The 25,258-nt window shown below is 38.7% G+C and overlaps 2 protein-coding genes across 2 annotated transcripts in view; one reads left to right on the forward strand and one right to left on the reverse strand.

The window, feature by feature from the left end:
* Positions 1–12,507, reverse strand: part of LOC146658625 (uncharacterized) — a 59,040-nt gene extending 46,533 nt beyond the window's left edge. Inside the window, exons 1-5 of the mRNA XM_085424145.1 lie at positions 11,850–12,507; positions 11,510–11,569; positions 11,368–11,430; positions 11,030–11,208; positions 10,710–10,783 (exon numbers count right to left, since the gene is read on the reverse strand). Of these exons, the coding sequence (XP_085280271.1) occupies positions 10,710–10,783; positions 11,030–11,208; positions 11,368–11,430; positions 11,510–11,569; positions 11,850–11,939 (466 nt within the window). The 5' untranslated portion in view covers positions 11,940–12,507. The remainder of the gene's footprint in view (positions 1–10,709; positions 10,784–11,029; positions 11,209–11,367; positions 11,431–11,509; positions 11,570–11,849) is intronic.
* A 514-nt stretch (positions 12,508–13,021) lies between these two features.
* LOC146658626 (uncharacterized) lies at positions 13,022–17,843 on the forward strand. Its single transcript, XM_085424147.1, has 7 exons — positions 13,022–13,058; positions 13,367–13,561; positions 14,245–14,408; positions 15,272–15,449; positions 15,566–15,774; positions 16,324–16,534; positions 17,449–17,843. Exons 1-7 carry the CDS (start codon positions 13,022–13,024, stop codon positions 17,565–17,567), a joined length of 1,113 nt encoding a protein of 370 aa, XP_085280273.1. The 3' UTR covers positions 17,568–17,843.
* Positions 17,844–25,258: the final 7,415 nt, after the last annotated feature.

Consider the following 25,258-nt stretch of genomic DNA (forward strand, 5'->3'; position numbering starts at 1 on the left):
ATGTGGTATGGAGTTGTTTAATTCTAAACTTCAGCGATTTGAATGCATTTTAACAGAAAAACTCTTCTTGTCTGTCTTGCTCACCGAGCATTAGCATTAGCAGATCTCTAGTCATCCAAACAGCCAGGTTTCAGCTTGAGAAAGGATTCTGAAATAATAGCTTCACAAATACACACGTGCAATGGCATTCAATTATTATCTAGAGGGCAACTTTGATGAAATCCCGTTAGTCATGGAACTTGGTCATTTCTTCAAACTTGAACACAAAAGTAAACCTGAAAAATCAAGGAAACAAAAAACAATGTAAGATTGTATCACCTTGGTTTCATTATCAATGTTTGATTAGCTCAACTTTAAAATGCCATATGTTTATAAGGTATCAATTTTTTGATTCCATGTTTACTTCTTATTGTAGTTAGTGGATGGATAATGAATTTCAAATGTGTGTATAAAAAGTGTTCATTATTAAAGATTTTACAACAAGTTAGCTGCTCCTGAACAAATGTTCTACTCTTAAACGTGCAAATATGTCCATCTGGGATGTGGCAACAGTTGCTAATCTAATCAGACTTTTAACTAAAAAAAATACTACCAACCTTGAATTTGTTCTACCTTCTTATATCTTTCTAATATAATTGGTGGTGGCAAGTGGGGGAAGGGGGTGGGGGACAACTGTGGTTCACAGTGAAAACTTTGGTGAATGAGGACAAATGTTCCTTAGTCTAAAAGTTCCAAAGTGCCAAATATAGGCTTATCAATTATAATTTCACAACAACAATTTAGACCGCCATCGTGTAAAGTCTTGTCCTGATCCATGGGAATGATTCCAGCAGCCAGAAGATGACACTAGATCATTTTATCAGGCCACTGTGCATGCTGGAACCACTGGTCCAAGGTGATGTAAGTGAAAGGGTCTGTGTAAAAGAAGAAGAAAAAAAACTGATTGTCACTACACATTTTTGTAATGGGTGACAGAAAGGCAGACAAGATGACATTGTGGCAGAAAAGCCAGAAGCAAGCCAACAGCCACGCCAGGGGCAGGGACGGAGGGACGGATAAGCAGATGTTGTTCATCACCCATGGGTGGTGGGGGTAGACTGCGTGCGCTTTAGTGTGTGTGTGTGTGTGCGTGTGTTTGAGGAGTCACAAGGTGGAGGTGGTACATGAGTGTATATGAGTGAGCTTGTATGTAACCGTGCATTTGTCTGCATGTGATAATGTGTCTGTGTGCATCATTGAGTGCACACTGTGCCATACTTGTGTCCGTGTGTGAGTGTGTGTTCCAGGATCCACAAAGTGCTTGGGGGCGAGGCACCTACAAAAGGCATCTGGCAAGGAGAGCCAAAACAACAAAGGTAACCTTGCCTCTAGTGATGTACACAGTGTACAGCCACTGGAACGGCAGAGAGGGTGTGTTGTGTGCAGATGTGTGAGTTTTAGTGGCTATGAGTAGTGTGTGCGATTTTGGACACACGTGAACCTGAAACTGAAATGTATAAAATGATGAAACTTATAGAAGTGGCACACAGCTATCCGATTGTTAAGTGATGACGTGACGAATCCTACTTCCGGGCCTAAAGTAGTCTGCGTTTAATATGACTTTTGTGGGTTTTTTTGTGTGATCACTGTTGACCTCCCTCGGCTTAAGCTCAGTTTTTAAAACCTTAGGATCTAACTACAGCCCAGCCCATGCAGCAGTATATGAATGACTAACCTCGTATTGTGGATGGATTATCTCAGTTGTTCTCCTGGCTGAAGTTTGGTCCTTTTACAGCATCCTGCCATGCGATTACATTTGTTCCTGACCACCAAGAACACTCACGTTAACTTTTATCGAGTGGAAAAAAAGTTAGCTTGTTTATATTATGCTAACATAGCTGTGTCGCTAGCGGTCACGTAGCACATCACGTACCAGCTAGCCAAACTTCAGTAACCCTACAAACGTCACTGCTGTTTAGCTTTCTGTCTTCATTTATGTTGGAAGTGATAGCAGAGCTGTACGTTTTCATTTGTTTCCAAAACCCCGCAGTCAGGACATGCTATATTGTATTTAGACAGAAGCTAGCGAGCTAACTTCCTGCTAACTTCTAACTCCGTTAAATGTCATAAATTCCGTTTTCATGGATGCCTGGATGTTAAACTCAATTGTTACACCTGGTAGAGCAGAACGCTGATCATTTTATTAAAGATGAAAGACTTTAGACAGTTTTTCAACTCTCAGTAATGCCATAGTGATCGTTTGATATATGGACCTGCAGCGGAGTTTAGGCCCAGACACGGCTAGTGACGTCAGACTGAACAACCGTATAGGCTACATAAAAAGAAAGCGATACTGTGAGTACTAAAGAGAAATATGTGGGTGGATTCAGCAATAAGCCCCTGAAAACAGCTTAATCTTAACAGGTCAAACCTTACATTAGTACTTCAGTGGGCTAAAGCACCAGATATTGAAAATGTAGAGAAATTTCTGCATTTTAAAGCAGTCTCTACCATGTTGCCTCCTTTCTGCAGAGTCAGCTTGACAGGTCAAATGTACAATCGACCTGACTAATGCACATCATGATACACAGATAGACTGTACATGGCTGGTATAGTTTAATTGCTTTATTGTTTGTGTCAAGTAGATGTACATGAAGTGAATCATCGAGCTGAAATGAAGTGAGTGAATGGATTAGTGCTGTTTGGCCCATAGTGAGGTGTGGTGTGGGCAAGATGCATGACTGATTACTCCTGTAAGTGGATGGCGGCATAGACATACTCCATGGTCATGACTGTAGCGGAGCCACAGCCAGCCTGAGGTAAAGTCAGAGTAGATTAATTTTATTCTAACATTATCTGTACCATCTAAACTGTGCAACGCCATGTGTGTGTTTCATAGTGTTAGTGCGAAATACCTCTAAGCAGGGCTGATAGCTGACCCACATGCATTTGAAGGGTCAGAAAGCATAATGGTCTTCTCACAAATTAATCTGAGATCTCACACTCCACCACCTATGCAGTTTGAATGCATCTGAGGGAATGTGAAAGGACAAATTTTCCTTGAGATTTCTGACAAGAGCCTGTAAACATAAGGTAGATAGAAACAAAAAAGAAAACAATGCATTGTAGCAGAAAGATAAAACATGTTACTGTGACATCAGTGGGTTTTTTTTCATGTTTTCTTGTTCATGCCTCGCATATTATTATGTTCCTTGGCTTCAGATCACAAAGTAGAGTTGTACTTTTTCTGAAATTAAAGAAAAACATACTAATAAAAGGTAGTTGATAACCTTTAATTAAGAAAACACGAGCCTTCAAATGAGTCATTTTATTGTTTTCTGTGATCATGACCAATGAACAGGTGGAGATCAGACATTTTTATAATGAGGCAGTCCTCCTCTTATGAATCACCGAAGGAGCTGAACCCTTTACTTGTTTGTTAATCTCTTTTAAATAACAGTTTTGAGTAATGTCTTTATTTGATTTTGGATAGCAATCACAGTAAATTCACTTTATGATGTAAGGTTTACGGTCACCTCGAGTACATCATAGTGAGTTTAACATGTTATAATTAACTCCAGACTCCCCTAATGTCTCGCCAGGATCATGAGTGATTTTTGATTTCAGGGAGGTGCAGCCACACAGTCATCAAAATTCCAAAAGTAATTGAAGTGCTCTAGGGACTGACCTGCCGAAGATCACACAGCTTCAAAAAAATCACTTAAGAAAAATGGTGAAAGAAAATGACACCTAACTGCTAACTAATTGAGCATTTGTGATTTCAAAGAGCCTCACTCAAGCTCTCCCCACTCATCTTTCCGCTCAAAGATAGACTGACAGGTATTTCAAGATCTCAAGTGTGGGAACCACGCCTACATCTTTTTCATGTTTTGCCTTGAACGTTTTTCCAGCTACAACTAAAATTTACACTGTAGAAAAATGTATGTTCAGCATCTGAGCTTATCTTTCCATCAAATATCCTGCAGGAGGAGTGCTTGTGGTAGAGCATGTGTAGGTGGGGAGGTTATCAAACTCTTGGCGTGAGGCAGTGTTCAACACAGTCAAACTACTCTGATGCCCTGCGCAGCGATTTGTCAAAATGAATTGTGGTCAAGAATCTTATTAATAATTTCACAGGTGGGGAAAAAAAAGAAGTCGCTGATCTCTCGTGTTTTTACTTGTCTATCTCTGTCTTACTCTCATCTCTCATGTGTTGTTTTTACTCGTGAGACGAACAAGATTTGAAAGGCAGGGATTGATTTGGAAATTGAGCTTTTACCACAATTCATGAGTCATTCTTTAAAAAAAAATTATTCTCTAATTCAATCAGCCAACAAATGGTGTCCGTCTCACATTCTGTCTGTTTTTGCTCTTACCAGGCTGCTGTTGTGTTTCTAAAGCACTTCTCGGTGAAATACGCCAAATTCCCTCACAGGCAAACAGCACCATCTCAGCTGCAGGGCTTTGATAAATAGCTAGCCAGGTGCTGCTTCAATTTGTCTTCATCATTAATTTTTAGTGGGCTGTAACCTAACTGTCATTGAGCAGAAGCCCTAAGCAGAGGTTTTGATGTGTTCACGAGTGTGTATAAACTTAAACAGCTTGCACTTGCTTAAACCCTCCATTAACGGAAAAGGCCTGAGGCGTTTGGAAGAAAAGTGAACTAGAAATACTTTTTTCTCCCATTTTAGTTCTCTTTTGTAAATGCCTTGAGTGTTAATCGTTGAGGTTAACATCTGCACAATCAGGATATAGCCAACTGACTTTTTTTTTGTTAGGGGAACAGAAGAAACTGACGTGAAGGCGCTGGTTTTCGTTGGTCATACGTTGTTGCCAGAGCTTGATCACCAACATGCTTGTGCAATCACTAGAATATAATGTTCTCAGTGTGTGTGGTCTATGAGAAAGTATATGCTGTACTTTTGTGTGTGTATTTAAAACCTGACTTGCTGGATTTCAGGACTATGCTGGCAAGCACCTCAACTTTGATGTTCAAAGCCACTGAGTGATCCATTGCACAGTCAACTATGAATGTGTTTGTGGTGGGTGGAGGCCTGCAAGTGTTATGGGGTGAATTAAGGTAATGCCAATTCAGGTACTTAGAATGAAGCAGATGCACTCCACATGCTTGTGGTGTTTGGGTGTGTGCATGTGTTTTTGGATCACACCAAAGATGTGGATTGTTAAAGAGAACAGGAGGAGGAGACATAGGTGGGGGAGGACAATGGCCCAGTAAAAAAAAATTGGTGTCACAAACGCCCGTGCACACCTATACACACACACCTATACACACACACACACACACACACACACACACACACACACACACACACACACACACACACTATTTAGCGTATGCCTCAAGAAACACTTTTGTTTAGCTAGAATGTGGTTAGCTAGAACGGGTTATAAAATGTGTGGATTTGTATGAAGCTGCCAGGGAAGAAGAAAATAGGGAGACAACAAAACAGTTTCATAAATGCTAAGAATAAAGTGAGAGCCAGATGATCCACTATGGAGCAGCTGAAACAAGAACACTGACACAATGGCATCACACAGTTGCTACAGATTTGTCAGCTGCACATCCATGATGTGAATCTCCTGTTCCACCACAAAGCAGCTCTGTTGAGTTGAGATGACCATATAGGCCATTTGAAAGCTGTTTGAGGTTAGCCTGCTAGAAGCAGCTATCAAAAGATGGGTACTGTGTTGCTAAAAAGGGATGGACATGGTTAGCGAAATGATCGGGTTTGCTGTGGTGTTTAAACAGGCTCAATTGGTACCAAGGTGCCTAAAATCTGAAAAGACAATATCACTCCCACAATTACACCACCACCACCATCTTAGAAATAGTGATAAAAATGGATAAATTCATGCTTTCGTGCTGTTTACGCCAAATTTGGGCCCTAACGTTCGAACGTCACAGCAGAAATCAGGACTCATCAGAACAGGCAATTTTTTTATTGTATTTTTATGAGCCTGTGCAAATTTTTATCCTTTTTGTCCTGCTCTTAGATAATAATGTGTGGTGCCCAGTGTGTTTTTTTGTTGCTGTTGTCCATTTGCTTCAAGGTTTGCTGTGTTGTGCATTCAGAGATGGCTCTTCTGCATATCTTGGTTACAATGAGCGATTACTTGAGTTGTTGTCACTTTTGGTTGATTTCAACCAGACAGATTGAAGTAGTCTGGTTGTTCTCCTTTGACCTCTGGCATTACTAAAGTATTTTCGCCCAGAGACCTGCTGCTGTCTGGATATTTCCTCTTTCTCAGACCATTATCTGTGAACCCTAGAGATGATTGTCCAGGACAGTTCCAGTAGATCAGCGGTTTCAGATATACCCATGCCAGCTACCGATGACCATGCCATATTCAAAGTCAGTTAAATAACCTTTCATCCTCATTCTGATGCTCTGTTTGAACAGGTAGTCTTGTTCATCCACATTCACTGTTGTCTACATCCACCAAATGCAATCAGTTGCTGTCATTTGACTAATTACATATTTGTGTTACTGAACAGTTTAGCAAGTGTAACTAACTGAGAAGCTGGTGAGTGTATATTGTACAGCTTTATACATATAATGCATAATGCTTAACATAATGGGCTGTAGTAAATAGACAAATAATAAAAATTCCATGAACAGTCATAAAGTTTGATTATTTTTAACTTAAAAGAATTGAGTTTTATGGTCATGTAATATTGATGTCTACTTTGTATCTGGCCCATGTTTTCAGTATTACTCATTAATACTTGGACTGGTATATGTGGTAAACTGGATTTATTTTAAATTGTGACCAATTGTCTGTGAATAATTCTTGTCTGTCTAAACCATGTAGAGAACAAAATAAATAAATACTGAATGTGTGTGATGAAAGCTGAAGACATACAGGAATATCACTTTTATAAAAAAAAAATACACACACACGCACACACACACACACACACACACACACACACACACACACACACATATACAGTGGGGCAAAAAAGTATTTAGTCAGCCACCGATTGTGCAAGTTCCCCCACTTAAAATGATGACACAGGTCAGTAATTTGCACCAGAGGTACACTTCAACTGTGAGAGACAGAATGTGAAAAAAAAAATCCATGAATCCACATGGTAGGATTTGTAAAGAATTTATTCGTAAATCAGGGTGGAAAATAAGTATTTGGTCACCTCAAACAAGGAAAATCTCTGGCTCTCACAGACCTGTAACGTCTTCTGTAAGAAGCTTTTCTGTCCCCCACTCGTTACCTGTATGAATGGCACCTGTTTGAACTCATCATCTGTATAAAAGACACCTGTCCACAGCCTCAAACAGTCAGACTTCAAACTCCGCCATGGCCAAGACCAAAGAGCTTTCGAAGGACACCAGGAAAAGTATTGTAGACCTGCACCAGACTGGGAAGAGTGAATCTACAATAGGCAAGCAGCTTGGTGTGAAAAAATCAACTGTGGGAGCAATCATCAGAAAATGGAAGACATACAAGACCACTGATAATCTCCCTCGATCTGGGGCTCCTCGCAAGATCTCATCCCGTGGGGTCAAAATGATCATGAGAACGGTGAGCAAAGATCCCAGAACCACACGGGGGGACCTGGTGAATGACCTGCAGAAAGCTGGGACCAAAGTAACAAAGGTCACCATCAGTAACACACTACAACGGCAGGGAATCAAATCCCGCAGTGCCAGACGTGTTCCGCTGCTGAAGCCAGTGCATGTCCAGGCCCGTCTGAAGTTTGCCAGAGAGCACATGGATGATACAGCAGAGGATTGGGAGAATGTCATGTGGTCAGATGAAACCAAAGTAGAACTTTTTGGTATAAACTCAACTCGTCGTGTTTGGAGGAAGAAGAATACTGAGTTGCATCCCAAGAACACCATACCCATATGGAAAAGATGTATATAAATCTTGTAAGGTTTTTATCTGTCTTGTGTGACACTTGTATGAAAAATATACAAGAGTGAAAATACATATAAGATCCCTTAAAAAATTATATAAATGAAACTTGCATGTTTTGGATACTTCTTCAAAAAATATATGACATTAACCCGACATATATTATCCTAAGAAGAAAAATGTAATATCATACTTTTATGAGTTAGACAATCATGAGTGAAACTAAACTATTGTAAGTTTTTCATAGAGAACAAAAGATTTACTTGTGTTATCACAAACAGGAAACAACTAACAATTAACATTGAATGACAAAAAGATGTGGGGGAAAGCCACAAATTTACGAGAAGTTTGCTTTGAACATGTGATTAAATAAAACCCCACATTAGAATTTCCCTCTGGGATTGATAAAAATGCTTTTCATTCATTTGTGTAAAGTTTATTTATTTCTTTGTTTAGCATTTTTGCAAAACTAGGCATCCTATTCCTGACTTTCAAATGTTTTTTCCCATTATTGCATTGACATTTAAAGAACAAACTTTTACAATAAGTTTGACAAATGATTAAATCAACACAGTAAATATTCAAAATACATCTCAAATGTATTCTATATAGATGGAAAAGATATTAGACAATATTCATATTGTAGAAATATTTTTAATTTTGCACAGAATCAGCAGATTACACAAAGATGTAGATAAAATACATTTTATATATAATATATTTCTGTCTTTTTACATGACCCAGATTCATTATGACAGTGCTTTAAGGACCATTTAAACACCACACCACTAGCTTAATGGAATTACATTGAAATACATAAATGTTGTGAACATGCATTGCAAAATGTTTTGACAGAATTTTTTTTTCCCCCCAAGTCAGAAACCCATATTTCAATAAGAAATATGTTCAGAAATGACAGCGTGAATGCGCCACCTTTATGAACCGCTATGGCTTTAGACCTTGTTAGCTGCACATTTCACTCTTAATTAGAATGACATTTGACACAATTGAAAGCCTTTGAATCTCTCCCATAATCAACACCATAATCAGTAGCTCCACCTTCACATTTGGATTGAATCATTTACAATAAGATTTAAGATTAAATTATTTACAATAGTACGTATTCAGTAGCTGACATACAATTGAGGTAGAGTCTGGACACTGTATGTACATACATGGCCTAACTATCTGAGTAGCATTTATGGCTTTGTAAAAGCCTGTGGGAAAGTGAACAGTTGACATATAGCTCAGCTGAGTTCTGATAAGAGAACCTCTGGCTAACTTTTGCACTGTGCAATTACCATATTTTCCTATAGCATATAAACAATGACTATCCATTTCAACAAAGTGTGAGACTGCAAAAATACTTCCATTTTTTAAAAGCACCACATAATTGTTTCTTTGTTTTGTTTTGCTGTACGTGTAACCGTGAACAATGTCTCCATTCACAGAAATTCTCTTGTAGTAACTCACCACAGAGTTTGTGGGAACCTCTCTAACTGGGTGGAGAGCAGCTTGATCTCTCAGAGATATTTGTCTTACATTTGGTGAACCAAGGGCAGTCACCTGAGTAAACTTTACATGCTTCTTGACATGCTGGGTTCCTTGTCTCATTTCATTGCAGAACTGTTTAACTTCTGCAGCTGCATTTGTTAAGAACTGCTTAGCTAAACGAGGAAAGGCACGGGAGACTGCCACTCGTTTGCATATTTGTTGTGGTACAGCTTGACTACTTTTTATTTGTTTCAAGAGGTACCCATTGAAACTTTCAAACATAAAGGCTGAGTGAGCCCATAAAGGACCCCATTGCACAACACTTTTACTCAAATGCAACAATGAATGAACATTGAATGTCATGTGCTGTTTTCCATACAGAGATTGTACACCTCCAACAAAGTACACTAATGCGTCGTGTGCGTGGCTTATCAGTTCAGTATTTAATTCGGACCCCAAGAGAATGCTTATCCCTTCTACCAGTAATGCCCAATGACAGTGATACTTCTGTGGAAGTATGCCTTTCAGAACTGGCAAGCTATAGTACAAAAGCCAATGCTGCCACTCATGAGCTTTCCAGAATTTGCGTTCAATTAAAGATCTTGGAACTCGAGCGACGATACCTGGAGGTTTAATAGACAAGAGGTGTTTGTCTATGCTTGCTATTTGTACACCTATGTACCATGGCTCAGAAGTGTTTTTAGAATCCATCCATAAAGATGCCATGTATCTGCACACACCAAGCAGTACACAGTGCATGTAGTCAGGGACCATTCCATTGATAAGATCAAACAATGGCAAATCTGCAAGAGGAGATGAGCCCTTTATCCCCAAAATAGTCTTCCCTTGTCTTTCAACTATTTGTCCTATTTCTACTGTGGTTTTATGATTTCTGTCACTTGGCTTTTCATCCGGACATGCGTAAACCCTTGTTTTTCCATTCCCTTTCCTTGTTTGCATCCCAGGATGAAGGCAAACTCCACAGCCATATTCACCATTAAATTGCTTGAAATTTTGTAACAATGGTCTTGCTACAGCATCACACACACAGCACAATGTGTGTACTTTCATGTGTCTCCGTGCCTGATTGTTAGGATCTTGCCACTCAAAACCAACTTGAGAAAGATTTGTACACTCCTCGACAAATGGTTTAAAGAAGCAGGACATGTCTGGCTTTTTGGATCCAAACCATAAAGCACATAGAAGTACATGTTTGTCTCTACTCTCCGGTGGTATCTCATTAATGCAACACAATATTGGCCAAATACTAAATTTGGAAGACTGAAAAACTGGTACACCATAACAATTAAAAGTGAGGGACAGAAAATCATCTTTACTGGTAGACTTTAAGGTCTGATACAAGCTGCCATCACATATGTCCTTTATTACACGGCTACCACTGGGATCACCTCTGAAACATAGATCATGCACATTGTGGTTCTCAAGAATGTCTTTTAGCTGATCTTTTAATGGTATACTAATAAAAAAGTTACCTTCCTCTAAACTGGCTTTCACTGTTGTGAATGAAGAACATGACACACAATTAAGTGTTTCCTCCAAAGATTGTGAAGACCCAATGTACTTAGTACAAACTCTACAGTAATGATGTCGTTTAAACTGTTTTGTAATATCAGCGAAGGGTTTCTCCAGAAAATACCTGCTTGATGGAACTACAGTAGTCCCAGCAGAATGTAACTTGAGCAGTTTCAGCAAGTCCTCCATTAATACACCTGTAGTGTTGTGTCTCAAAGCAAAGGAGAGGATTGACATGATGCTTTGAATTTCTGTTAGTCCACTGGAGCAGTTCACATCAACTCCTGCTTCAGGGGCGTTCTCCTGAATGGTTGAAAAAGAATTGTGTTATATTTGAGCAGGTTTCACTTATTTTCATATGTAGCCTTGTTTTTTTTTTTTTGCAAAACTGCATTTACAACATAAACAGCAGTCATAGCGACGTTTGTCATAGTTAAAAATGCAATTAACCGCAAGTCTTACCTGCACCATTGTGACCATTTCTATTCTTTCCTCCTGTCTTTGGGTGGCATCTTCATTGTTTCCCTGAGAAGTATTCAAATTAACTACTCTTTAAAGAAAAGAGAGCCATAGAAAGGGAACACATCTTGCATTTGTTTCTTACCAGTGACACCGTTTGTGGTTCTGGTATCTGCTCATCTCTTTGGGCAGCATCTTCACTTTCCTGTGAGGAATACAACCCAAGTATTGAATATATATATGAATTAAATATCCGAATGATATATTCCAGAACAAGTAGTGAGTCTGTCACTGACATATTTAAACAGCTTAATGGTGAGCTGTACTTTTCACTTTTACAATGTGATGGAGTAGCGTAGAAGAGACATAAGAATGAAAGTAATGCTTTATTGTGGCCTTTTTTCTGTATGTTGCTTTTAAAAGGAGAGAGAAAGAGAGAGAGAAAGAGAGGGAGAGAGAGACTATAATAATGTATTTTTATTTACCATTGGAACTGTGAAAGTTCCTTCTCTCTGGCTGTCATCTTCACCATTGTCCTTGAAATGATACAAATGAACAACTTGTTTAAGATACATTTTTCACAGCTCCGCTGAAAACAGTCGGGATGAAATTTCCATGTTGTTATTATTGTGATTGTTATTATTCTTAATGTTTTTATTGACCTTTAAATAAACACAATGAAAGAGGTTGTCTTCTAAGTAAAAAACTACATTTTTTTTAATTATATTTATCATCTCACAATTACTTAAGTAGCACTTCAGATTACTTTCAATGCAGAAACATTATGAATATAGTCTAGATTCTCAAATACTTTGCATTTTCTTATCATAACTAACCTAAACAGAATTTATCAGTCATTTGGCAAACACAATAAATTATGTTGCATAACTTATCATTGAAAATAAATATCTATGTAAGTGTATGGAATTATTAGTTTGTTAACCTACTTAGTACACACAACACAAAAATATAAGCCAAGTTATGGGTGTCAAATTAGAACTGGAATGTTCCACTTAACCAAAGTATTAAAACCCAAACACTTTGTATCAAGTGCTACTATGGTAGCTGATAAGACATTAACGATATACATTCACTTACTTGTTGTTGTGTGTTGTGCTGTCCGATGTCAGTCAAAGCTCTGTCGATTTTTCTAAAAAAATTAATAAATTCTTGTAGCTTTCATAACAATGACAGAAACTGACAACTGTATTAACTTATTGGCAAAGGTGCACATACCGTTTTTTCCATCTGGTCAAAGTACGTGAAGGAACGTTTTTCCGCATCCAGTCTATTTCACTTGTGTCAGATCTATAATGTTTTCTTTTCGGCATCACTGGCTCTTAAGTTACAAAACTCAGTTGGAATGTCAGTATAGTCTATAATCTGTGAAAAACATATTCTACCGCCAAATAGAGAAAATACTGACGTAGAGCATGAACTCAAAAATTTGTTTTCAGCTGTGAGTGCCATGATTGGTTAAGTGTACGGTCAAATATGAGGATACACCAATCAAAGGCAAAGTAGGGCGGGCCATGCTGCAGCGTACAGGTGGCCAGCTTTCACCGCGAGACCTCACACGGTCCTCATCAGGTAACGGCTTCCTTACGTAATTTAACAACAAGCGGGAAATCGGTCTAATAAAGTGTGTCTTGCAAAGATGGAGACTACGGAGACGAATAAAACTAATATCAGAGGTAAGTCGCCTAAATGTTTTCGAATTTGAATGACTTAGCTTAAGCTAATAGCTTGCTAAAAGTGGTTTGATGTTTTACGGGTCACATAGAAACAAGTGACCAACGTGGAAATGCTCTCTTCAGAGAATTATGCATGCGACATAGCACTTGGTGTCATTAAAATGGTTCAAACGGTAAAAGTATGCCTATAGAAACCATGTCAAATAGAATATTTTTTGATAAGAAAAAGCCTTTATTAGCATATAGCCTGTAGCATTCTAGCTAGGAAAAAGCAATTCTTTTTTTCCTCCCCCCTTCATTTACTACAGAACACGAGGAGAGGAAGTTTGCAGTGGTGCAGTGGAGTGAAGGGGAGGACTATGGAAAGCTTAGTGAAGTAAAAACTGTTAACATACGGGGGTATGATGACTCCAAGATGGACCAGCATGGGAATCCCTGGCGCCATGGGAAGAAACAGCGAGGAGGGTGGCCACATTACAGGGGCACTGTTGTTTTTGTCTCTGGTAAGTAATTGTTAATGATTTGAAATGTAGAATGTCCTTCTCTACTTGAAAGTAGTTCTCTAAAGAAAAACTGAATTCACTCTTTAAAGTCATGTGCTTACTTCGTTTTTCCAGGGAGCTGAAGACTGTACTACATGTTTACTTAATATACATTAAGTATACATTACATAAAGTCGCAACAGTTTTGTATTTTATCACTCGTCTTTACTCTGCTCTAAGTAAAAGTTTACATATTAACACAGTAAATCTCCTAAATGTGGCTCCTACTCCTTTTAACCCTAACCCCTGACTAATGAGATGGTTGCTTTTAGATGTTGAATAGTTGTATATTTTATGTTTCACATGTATGGAAATTCTGTGAAATAGGAATTGTTTGTTTTTTTGCTAAATGCACTATGTGAATCACAACTCAACACAAAACTAGACACTGTTACTGCTGTCTTCTTCTTCTCTTTCTCTATCCCATATACAAATGTTCTCTTTTCTTTGTTAGCTCTCTCTTTCACACAGGTCGAAGAACCATTCCAGTGTTCAGTTGTGTTTTTAGTCAGGAGTAAAAAATAACATTCATTACTGCAATTACCTGAAAACAGGACATAGTCTGGTGATTTAAAAAAAAAAACACCTGTGGAGTAATGAGGGGATTGTTGTAATGTCTTTTTGTTTCCTCCTTTGTGCTCTAGCTACTCGTTTTGAGGCAGCTCGGAAAATTAATGCACTGCTGAAGGAAAACGAACCAGAGGACCTGACCAAGAGGGTATCTGTCCATCCTGAAAACTATCAGGATGATTCTGATGACTCCGATCCAAATGAGACTCTGATTCTGTCGCAGCCATTGCAACTCAAGGTGACATTTCACTTGGAACCATTTTGTAGTATCCGTGTTTTACATGTTATCTAAACACTCCATCTTTAAATATTGGCTTCTAGGCTAGTGTCAGTCATTAGGAAACCATTATATACATGTTTTCATGTGGAAAATGAAACATTTTAGGTGATGGCTCCTTTAAAAAGTTGACACTATTGTATTGTACATCTACCATTGGATGGAGTCTATGCAGGCTACAGCCTTATGAAACGGGACAGTGTAGCCTGCAAGTAGCATTTCCTGGTTATGTCTGAACATCCTCACCATCTTTCTATTATGTTACACACCATTTCTGTCACCAAGCAATGACTGTAGTACTTCTCTTTCCCTAAAAAAAAATATATATTTTACTGATTTTTACCTTTTTCAGATCAGATATAATTTTAAAACTGAAACGTATTTACATTTAAGAAAAGGAACTCCACCAGTGGTCCCCCTATTCTACTGCACACAAAGGTCATTTGTATACAATGATTGTCAGGATTTGTTAAAGGAAAAAATCACTTGTAGCCACCTAAATTGAATTATGGTAAACTTTTTTTTTTTTAACTGTATTCAAATGAGCCCAATCTTTGGAACAGGCCTAGTTACAGTTCTGTGATGTGCAGTACCAGTTAAAAGTTTGGACACACTTTCCCATTATATTTAATTGTAAAATTGTACAAACTTTTGACTGGTACTGTATGTGGCTAAGAAATCAGCTCTTTGAAGTATGCACCCTACACTTTGTGGCACAGCTATTGAATCTGTTGTCTTTACACTTTAGATTCATAACTTTTATGGCAGCTTTGACTATTTTATGTAAATTCCTCTTCTTTCTCGCTATCTTTTTTCATGTCCAGAAGTCAAAGGCTCCTTCAAAGAAAGACCCTGCACAGGAATTCCTTGCAATGTACAGTCATTCACCACCTTCAGTCGCTTATGGTGAAAAAAGTCCAAAAAAGACAGTAATTGGTCTAAAGCGGAAGATCCAAGACCTGAAACAAGAGAATGATAAACTGAAGGAGTTGCTTGTCCAAGGTATCACTTCCTATCACTAATTTAACAATTAAACAGCCAATATATTTGAAAAAGTCACTCTAGCCTATGTATAAACCATTCTGGTAATCATTTTTTTATTCATTTACTATATATAGATGTGCCAGAACTCATGAAGACGATGAAAAAGGTGATTAATTTGGCTGAACCTCTTAAGAGATCCAGTTTTGAGCTTCCCCAGATTTCTCCGCAGTCCACGCCCGGTTCATCATCAGATGGTTCGCTGCTGCCCCCTCCCAAATCTACTTCATCCTTCTCAACACCAGCATCTGTCATTCTATCAACAAAGGAATCCCAGTCATCAAAGGTAATGGAATTTTAAAGAATAAATAGATGAAGTGCATAAATTGGATCTACTGTCTTTCTACTTACAGTTGATCCAACCTTGAACACAATACCAATAAAAGTTTTGACGGACTTTCCTATTAGATTTAATGGGAAAATATGTCAAAACTTTTAAATTGGTACTCTACTTATTAGTATGATGGATCTAATTCAAGTGTTAAATTCATTGACTGTGTTTCTGCTGTGAAGTTTCCCTTCTTAACAAAGGAGTCTATGGGGATTGACTCTGTTTTAGAGCCAGCCCCTGGTGGAGCAGAGGCAAACTACAATTTTTCTACAAAAGCTTCACTTTTGCATGGGAATGCCTGTGCGAGTAACAAGTGATGCAGAAAAAAGTTTTGCAATCCAGTAGCTTAGCATCCGGACATTGCAGGTGAACGACGGCTCCGGGAATATACATAAATGTCACTGCCTTCAAAACTAGACGAGAAACAGAGTTTTAAGTCTGGAAAGGTATGTAGTTGTTCTTTACGTCTCTTATATTGATCAAAATGTCTTTTTGTTGGAACAGGTGGAGATTTATCCTGGGACTGGAGTCATGGTAGAGAAACTGGCCTGGGCCTATGCTACTAATGCAAATTCATCTACAACCTTTGTGAGGCATCTGCTCACAGCAGTCTTCCCTGTGGAAATATTGCTAGTGAGCAATCTTCGAGGGGGAAAACGAGGCAGAGGACATGCACGTTTACCGCTCGACAAAAATAAATTGGATGCCATCTACAGTAAGTTTTTAGCTTTTTATGGCATGTTTTCGCAGTTGTCCACACTTCTGGCATTTAAAGATAACAAAGGACCAATGAAAAACAAGGGCCACACATATGAAGAATATCTTCTTAACATTTATGCATATATTATTGTTGATGAAGAAAGGCCTCCACCAAATAGAGAATTCTAGTTGATCTTTTTTGAGTTATATCCAGATGAATGAATGGTCTTTTCATGACATACTATTGTAGGCCTTAGATTTCTCTGTAGGCCTTTCATTTCCTTTATGGTGCATTTTGTTTGTCCAACTACAAAGTAACAAATGATGGTAGATAAGTATTTTACATTCTGGATGTTCTTGCATTTGATGTATTTCAGTGACTGCGTTTACATGCAGCCGATAACCCATTCAAAACTGGAATGTTAGCAATAACCCGGTCACACATGGCTTTAAAATACCGGCAAAAATCCAAATATAAATCTTGGAGTTACCAAATATTTTTGTGAGAAAAGGGTCATGTAAAACCTCTATCGGCATATCGCCATCAGAATGAAAATGGATTTGTGTTTTGCACATGTTCTATTCCCGCGGAATCCTGGTCTTTTGAGTAGAGGAACTTTGTGTATGTGCCGTCTGGCTCTCTGTGACTCTCTCATCTCATGCATGTGAATGAGTTATTCCGAATGTTTCAGAACCCTGAATAGTGAGCCTAACTCGACCATAACCTGAATATTGGCTGTATGTAAATGTAGTCAATGTAGTGAACCGCTCCATGCATCGTCTGCAAATTTCAAAGCTGGCACCATTAGATATTAAGACTGATTAATGCAGGATCATTGCACTATTGTTTAAGATCATTGGGTTCTTTTACACTACTAATTCTGTTCTTGTCATCACCCCCCCCCCCCCTGCATTTTTGTACATATATAGGTGCAACCCTTGAGAAGTGGCCTGGGACCCATCCTTCCAGCATTGGTACTACAATCAATGCCAAGATCACAGAACTCCGGGCCAGAAATAAAAATGTCTCTGTCACAGCATCCCCATAACTTGACTTTCGATGTCTCATTTGGCATGTTATTATAATGCCAATTCATGTTTTATCTATTAAAGATAGATTGTTTGTTTTGTTTTTTAAGTGGGCAGGTTTTTTGCCCTCCAAAGTTTTACTCATGTTAGCAGGTAAAAGTTCCACAAATTTGCAGCAAAAGGTATGCAGCTTAGCATGCTCTTTAAACAATAGAGCTTAGATTAGGTTAAATATTTCTGTGAAATATTAGTATGTGACTGTTATATCAGAATAATAAAAGTTAATTGAATTTAAAGATTGCCCAGTATTCATGTTTTTTGTTTTTGTTTTCTTCAGTATTACAATACATTGACTGCCGACCTGTCAAAGAAAGTTATGTTGGCTTACGAGTTTGTCTTTGCATTGCTAGTTTTTAACTGATGTTGGTCAAGCAGGGGCAAATGATACTGTTGTCTTTTTCATATGTGATAGATTTTTTTTTTTCTAGTAATGTTAATTTGTATAAAATTAATAATTAAGTTTATAGGTTTTTTATGAGATGAGATTTAAGAATTCTTAGAAGAAAAATGTAAAAAAAAGAATAGTTTACCATAAAAATGTATTGCCGGAACATAAAGTGAAAACATATGTAATCTAACATATTCTTAGAATATATGTATAAAAAGCATTTAAAAAAAAGAGATTATTGCCCTGCAAACTACATTTACTTTACATATAAAAAAAATTTATCTAACAGATTTTGTTCATATATGTAAAGCATATGTCTTTATGACAATTATGTACTAAAAACTATGCAAATATTATATGGAACATCTATGGAATACATACTTTGACATGTACTTTCCTTATATAACTTATACTTAGTTTTAACATGATCCTTATGTGATCCACTTTATTATCATGTATGAAAGTAACCCGAAAGTGGCCACTTTCAGGAGTAAATCATACAAGCCTTATATGATTCACTATATATGGAGCAAACTAAAGCTGATGCAAATCTTTTCTAAGTTTTTTATATTTCTTTAACATATGGGTTTTATACGTTTTTTATATTTCTTTTCCGTATGGGTACCTACTGTGAAGCATGGGGGTGGAAACATCATGCTATGGGGCTGTTTTTCTGCCAAGGGGACAGGACGACTGATCCGTGTTAAGGACAGAATGAATGGGGCCATGTATCGTGAGATTTTGAGCCAAAACCTCCTCCCATCAGTGAGAACTTTGAAGATGAAACGAGGCTGGGTCTTCCAACATGACAATGATCCAAAACACACCGCCCGGGCAATAAAGGAGTGGCTCTGTAAGAAGCATTTGAAAGTCCTGGAGTGGTCTAGCCAGTCTCCAGACCTCAACCCCATAGAAAATCTGTGGCGGGAGTTGAAAGTCCGTGTTGCTCGGCGACAGCCCCAAAACATCACTGCTCTCGAGAAGATCTGCATGGAGGAATGGGCCAAAATACCAGCTACTGTGTGTGCAAACCTGGTAAAGACCTATAGTAAACGTTTGACCTCTGTTATTGCCAACAAAGGTTATGTTACAAAGTATTGAGTTGTATTTTTGTTATTGACCAAATACTTATTTTCCACCCTGATTTACGAATAAATTCTTTACAAATCCTACCATGTGGATTCATGGATTTTTTTTTCACATTCTGTCTCTCACAGTTGAAGTGTACCTCTGGTGCAAATTACTATATATATATATATATATATATATATATATATATATATGTATATATATATATATATGTATATATATATATATATATGTATATGTATATATGGGAACCGTGAAGAGGCCGCTAGAAAAGCTGCAACCACCAAGTACCTGCAGAGGGTCAGGCAAGTCCTGAGGAGTCAGCTGAATGGTAAGAACAAGATCCGGGCCATCAACACGTACGCCCTGCCCGTGATCAGGTACCCTGCTGGGGTAATAGGCTGGCCAAAGGAGGAGATAGAAGCCACTGACATAAAGACAAGAAAGCTCCTTACCATGCATGGAGGGTTTCACCCCAAATCCAGCACCCTGAGGCTGTACGCTAAGCGGAAGGAAGGGGGCCGGGGACTGGTGAGTGTCAGCACCACAGTCCAGGATGAGACAAGGAACATCCAAGAATACATTGGGAAGATGGCCCCAACTGACCGAGTGCTCAGTGAATACCTCAGGCAGCAGAAACCCAAGAAAGAGGAGGGAGACGAGGAACCATCATGGAAGGACAGGCCCCTGCACGGTATGTACCACCGGCAGATAGAGGAGGTGGCTGATATCCAGAAATCCTACCAGTGGCTGGACAAAGCTGGACTGAAAGACAGCACAGAAGCACTAATCATGGCAGCACAAGAACAAGCTCTGAGCACAAGATCCATAGAGGCTGGGGTCTATCACACCAGGCAAGACCCCAGGTGCAGGCTGTGTAAAGATGCCCCAGAGACAATCCAGCACATAACAGCAGGGTGCAAGATGCTAGCAGGCAAGGCATACATGGAACGCCATAACCAAGTGGCCGGCATAGTGTACAGGAACATCTGTGCCGAGTATAACCTGGAAGTCCCGAGGTCAAAATGGGAGATGCCCCCAAGGGTGGTGGAGAATGACCGAGCTAAGATCCTGTGGGACTTCCAGATACAGACGGACAAAATGGTGGTGGCTAACCAACCGGACATAGTGGTGGTAGACAAACAGAAGAAGACGGCCGTAGTGATCGATGTAGCGGTTCCGAATGACAGCAATATCAGGAAGAAGGAACACGAGAAGCTGGAGAAATACCAAGGGCTCAGAGAAGAGCTCGAGAGGATGTGGAGGGTGAAGGTAACGGTGGTCCCCGTGGTAATCGGAGCACTAGGTGCGGTGACTCCCAAGCTAGGCGAGTGGCTCCAGCAGATCCCGGGAACAACATCGGAGATCTCTGTCCAGAAGAGCGCAGTCCTGGGAACAGCTAAGATACTGCGCAGGACCCTCAAGCTCCCAGGCCTCTGGTAGAGGACCCGAGCTTGAAGGATAAACCGCCCGCAGGGGCGTGCTGGGTGTTTTTTTTTATATATACGTATATACATATATATACATATATATATATATATATATATATATATATATATATATATATATATATATATATGTATATGTATGTATATGTATATATATATATATATATATATATATATATATATATATATATATATATATATATATATGTATGTATATGTATATATGTATATATGTATATGTATATATGTATATATATATATGTATATATATATGTATATGTATATATATATGTATATATATATAAAAGTGATATTGAATGTATATGCATATATTTATGCACGCAAACATTATCAAAGAGGCATCGTGGCTATATCCAGTTTAATGAACTCAAACAAAAGCATTCTTCCACCATTTTGTTAATCAGGCCTGACGGTTAATGAAGTTTTAATTTACACCTAATCAGATCTTATAAAGCATGCTCAGTCGCCTAGGACTGTGCAGGGACACATAGGATCCAAGAGACTGGCTCTTCAGAGACCACCACTCCACTCTCATTAATGTTCAAAGGTCTCTGTTCCTCCTTCTTGGCACATGAATCTTCAGATGTGTACTCTGAGCAAGTCAGTGTGTAATTTAAATGTTATTTTATGTCAGATCCTCTTTGTTATATCATTAACAAATGGGGTTGACAGACAAATGAGAAAAAGAGGGGGTACACGCAGAGCCATCAGTTGGATTTGGAATGTCAAATATTTGCACTCCAACCAGATGGGATAAAATATTTTATAGGCTGTTACTTTACACACATTATTCTCCTGATGCTTGACTGTTGATCCATGACTATCAGATATATGCTAAAATATTAGAAATAGTGGCTGGTGAGGAAAAAGTTAAATTATGAAACAATGCTGTGTAAAACATATACATAATTTCACACACACTCACAAAACAAAATACGTATTTGTTCTTTACTGTAATGCTTTCTTCATACTTGTTAATAAAGCACATCTTTGTTATTATAAGATAAGTCAAATCTATCTTATTTTTGGAGTCCATCCCAGTCATAGAATTGAAATAAACCTAAAACAGATTTCTTGTCTCTCCATAGTTTCATATTACCATGTAATGAAATATCTGGAACAGTTGTTTATGTCCATTTTGTCACTACTCCCCTTCAAGAACAGTTCACAGGGATTGCAAATACTTTGTTTTGCTGTTACAACTCTGTGATAATGGTAAATATCAATACTGATCATTAAAAATGATGGAGAGGCAGTTCTTGTCTGCAAGATGATTTTATGAAGGTCAGATTCAGTTTTTCTTCATTTACTTTTTTATGGAGAAACAACATTTCCTCTCAAAATCACCTCCATATGGGAAATTCTCAGGCCTCACTAATTTACTATATTTTACAGTACAGTGGGTTAAAGACTTTTATGGATTATTCAAAATAACAGCTTGACTTTAAAAGTAAAGCTGTTCGAACTTGAAACATATTGCAAAACTGAATGCTTTCAGTTCTTGGCTTAAATATCTTTGTTTTTACATTTACATTTTACTGTTTTCATATTCACCAACTTCCAAAGCATTTGTAAGACATATAGTGAGAAATTCATTAAACAAATGTTAAATAACTGTTAAATAACCCCTGTTAAATTGTGATGGAGAGTCTGTTACTTGCATAACATAAGAATATTTGTAAACCAAATCACATTAAAGGAAGGGATGTGTAGTACTGGCTGGTGACTTGTGACTGTAAAGTCCCGCTAATAAAGCTTTTAAGAGTAGTCATTTCTATTAATATTAATACTATGTTGTGAATACCATAAAAAAGCGTTATTATGGATGACTAACAACTGTGTTGTGGAGCATTATTTTAAAATAGAAGTACTCATCTGGTAAGTGTGCATTCCAATCTCTAAAACAACTCAGTCACCTATACTTGAATAACAGTGCATATGCTTCATTGATATTCAATCCACTCTGTGGTCTCTTGCTGATTTTTGGTCTCTTCTCAGATGTGATTCAGAGTATCATGTAAGTCATACCTCTCATAGGCCAAATGTCCTAACTGCATACTTTCTCATGAGAGAGAGAACTCAATCTGTGTATAGTGTGAAATCTGTGATATGTCCTAGCAGCTCTATCAGCTGTGCCGTTCATTCACATGCTGTATTGTTGACTTAAAATAAAGAGGTTAGTTTCACTCTTCGTAAAAAGAGGAGGGAGAGCGCCAAGGTCAAGTTCCAGTTAAGATACTGTCAACTGAAAAATGTTCTCCAAGTGTACATGTCCACTGGTGCGCGTCTCACAGGTCAAACATATCATATGTGAGATGTACACTGGTATTGGAGAATTATCATTATCAAGTGAAATACAATAAAGATATCTTGTCACGGAGATGGGAAAATGCATTTGTTTCTTTAATTATTTTTTAATAGTTTGCAACTTCTCTTCCAATGACCAAAATAGCTAACCGTAATACTCAGGCACCACAGCGATACAGCTATTAGCACTGTTACCTCACAACAAGAAGGTCCTGAATCCACCAGCTGGCTTGAGCCTCCTGTGTGGAGAGTTCCTTGTTTGCATGGGTTCATTCTGGGTATTCTCGCATCAGCGGATTAGATTAATTGTTGATTGTAATTGGCAATAGGTGTTGTGGTTGTCTGTCTTTCTTTGTTAGCCCTTTAACACACTGGTAACTTGTCCACGGTGTACCCCACCTTTCATCTTATTACAGCTGGGATAGGCTTCATACAGACAACTCTATGTCAGTCAAGACCATTGAACCTTTCCGATTCTATGGAATCAGCCCATAAAAATCAAAAACCATGCCTGATTTAAATTTCGCCTTCAAAGTCATCTTGTCATGATATCGGCTCAGCAGCTATTTTTTAGATTGCTCCCCATAGATAAAAGCCTTTGTAATACACGCTAAATCCCATCTATAACAGGCTAACTTCATTTTCCAAATATGAATGTGGAAGAAACTCCAGGAAGCCAAATCTGGCTAGTAGGGTTGGTGGTGAGTGAAGATTATATCAATGTGGCCAAAAAGAACTCTTGTGTTGTCAAATGATGGCAAGCACCACAGTCCTGTAGCTTTCTGCTGAACGTTGTCCTTCAGCACATCATGATATTAGGGTGAAAGTCTTTATGTTTGTTATTTTGTTTTCTTTCACTTATTTCTGCAAATACAACGTAATTGTTTAAAGTGAGAAGTGAACAGCTCGTTTTGGTCATTTACAGTGGGGCAAAAAAGTATTTAGTCAGCCACCGATTGTGCAAGTTCCCCCACCTAAAATGATGACAGAGGTCAGTAATTTGCACCAGAGGTACACTTCAACTGTGAGAGACAGAATGTGAAAAAAAAATCCATGAATCCACATGGTAGGATTTGTAAAGAATTTATTCGTAAATCAGGGTGGAAAATAAGTATTTGGTCAATAACAAAAATACAACTCAATACTTTGTAACATAACCTTTGTTGGCAATAACAGAGGTCAAACGTTTACTATAGGTCTTTACCAGGTTTGCACACACAGTAGCTGGTATTTTGGCCCATTCTTCCATGCAGATCTTCTCGAGAGCAGTGATGTTTTGGGGCTGTCGGCGAGCAACACGGACTTTCAACTCCCGCCACAGATTTTCTATGGAGTTGAGGTCTGGAGACTGGCTAGGCCACTCCAGGACTTTCAAATGCTTCTTACGGAGCCACTCCTTTGTTGCCCGGGCGGTTTATTTTGGATCATTGTCATGTTGGAAGACCCAGCCTCGTTTCATCTTCAAAGTTCTCACTGATGGAAGGAGGTTTTGGCTCAAAATCTCACGATACATGGCCCCATTCATTCTGTCCTTAACACGGATCAGTCGTCCTGTCCCCTTGGCAGAAAAACAGCCCCATAGCATGATGTTTCCACCCCCATGCTTCACAGTAGGTATGGTGTACTTGGGATGCAACTCAGTATTCTTCTTCCTCCAAACACGACGAGTTGAGTTTATACCAAAAAGTTCTACTTTGGTTTCATCTGACCACATGACATTCTCCCAATCCTCTGCTGTATCATCCATGTGCTCTCTGGCAAACTTCAGACGGGCCTGGACATGCACTGGCTTCAGCAGCGGAACACGTCTGGCACTGCGGGATTTGATTCCCTGCTGTTGTAGTGTGTTACTGATGGTGACCTTTGTTACTTTGGTCCCAGCTCTCTGCAGGTCATTCACCAGGTCCCCACGTGTGGTTCTGGGATCTTTGCTCACCGTTCTCATGATCATTTTGACCCCACGGGATGAGATCTTGCGTGGAGCCCCAGATCGAGGGAGATTATCAGTGGTCTTGTATGTCTTCCATTTTCTGATGATTGCTCCCACAGTTGATTTTTTCACACCAAGCTGCTTGCCTATTGTAGATTCACTCTTCCCAGTCTGGTGCAGGTCTACAATACTTTTCCTGGTGTCCTTCGAAAGCTCTTTGGTCTTGGCCATGGCGGAGTTTGGAGTCTGACTGTTTGAGGCTGTGGACAGGTGTCTTTTATACAGATGATGAGTTCAAACAGGTGCCATTCATACAGGTAACGAGTGGGGGACAGAAAACCGTCTTACAGAAGACGTTACAGGTGTGTGAGAGCCAGAGATTTTCCTTGTTTGAGGTGACCAAATACTTATTTTCCACCCTGATTTACGAATAAATTCTTTACAAATCCTACCATGTGAATTCATGGA

The sequence above is a fragment of the Rhamphochromis longiceps genome, linkage group LG11 (assembly GCF_057381845.1).
Source record: "Rhamphochromis longiceps isolate RC_006_pf linkage group LG11, R_longiceps_female_GT1.1, whole genome shotgun sequence".
In the NCBI taxonomy this organism is placed as follows: Eukaryota; Metazoa; Chordata; class Actinopteri; order Cichliformes; family Cichlidae; genus Rhamphochromis; species Rhamphochromis longiceps.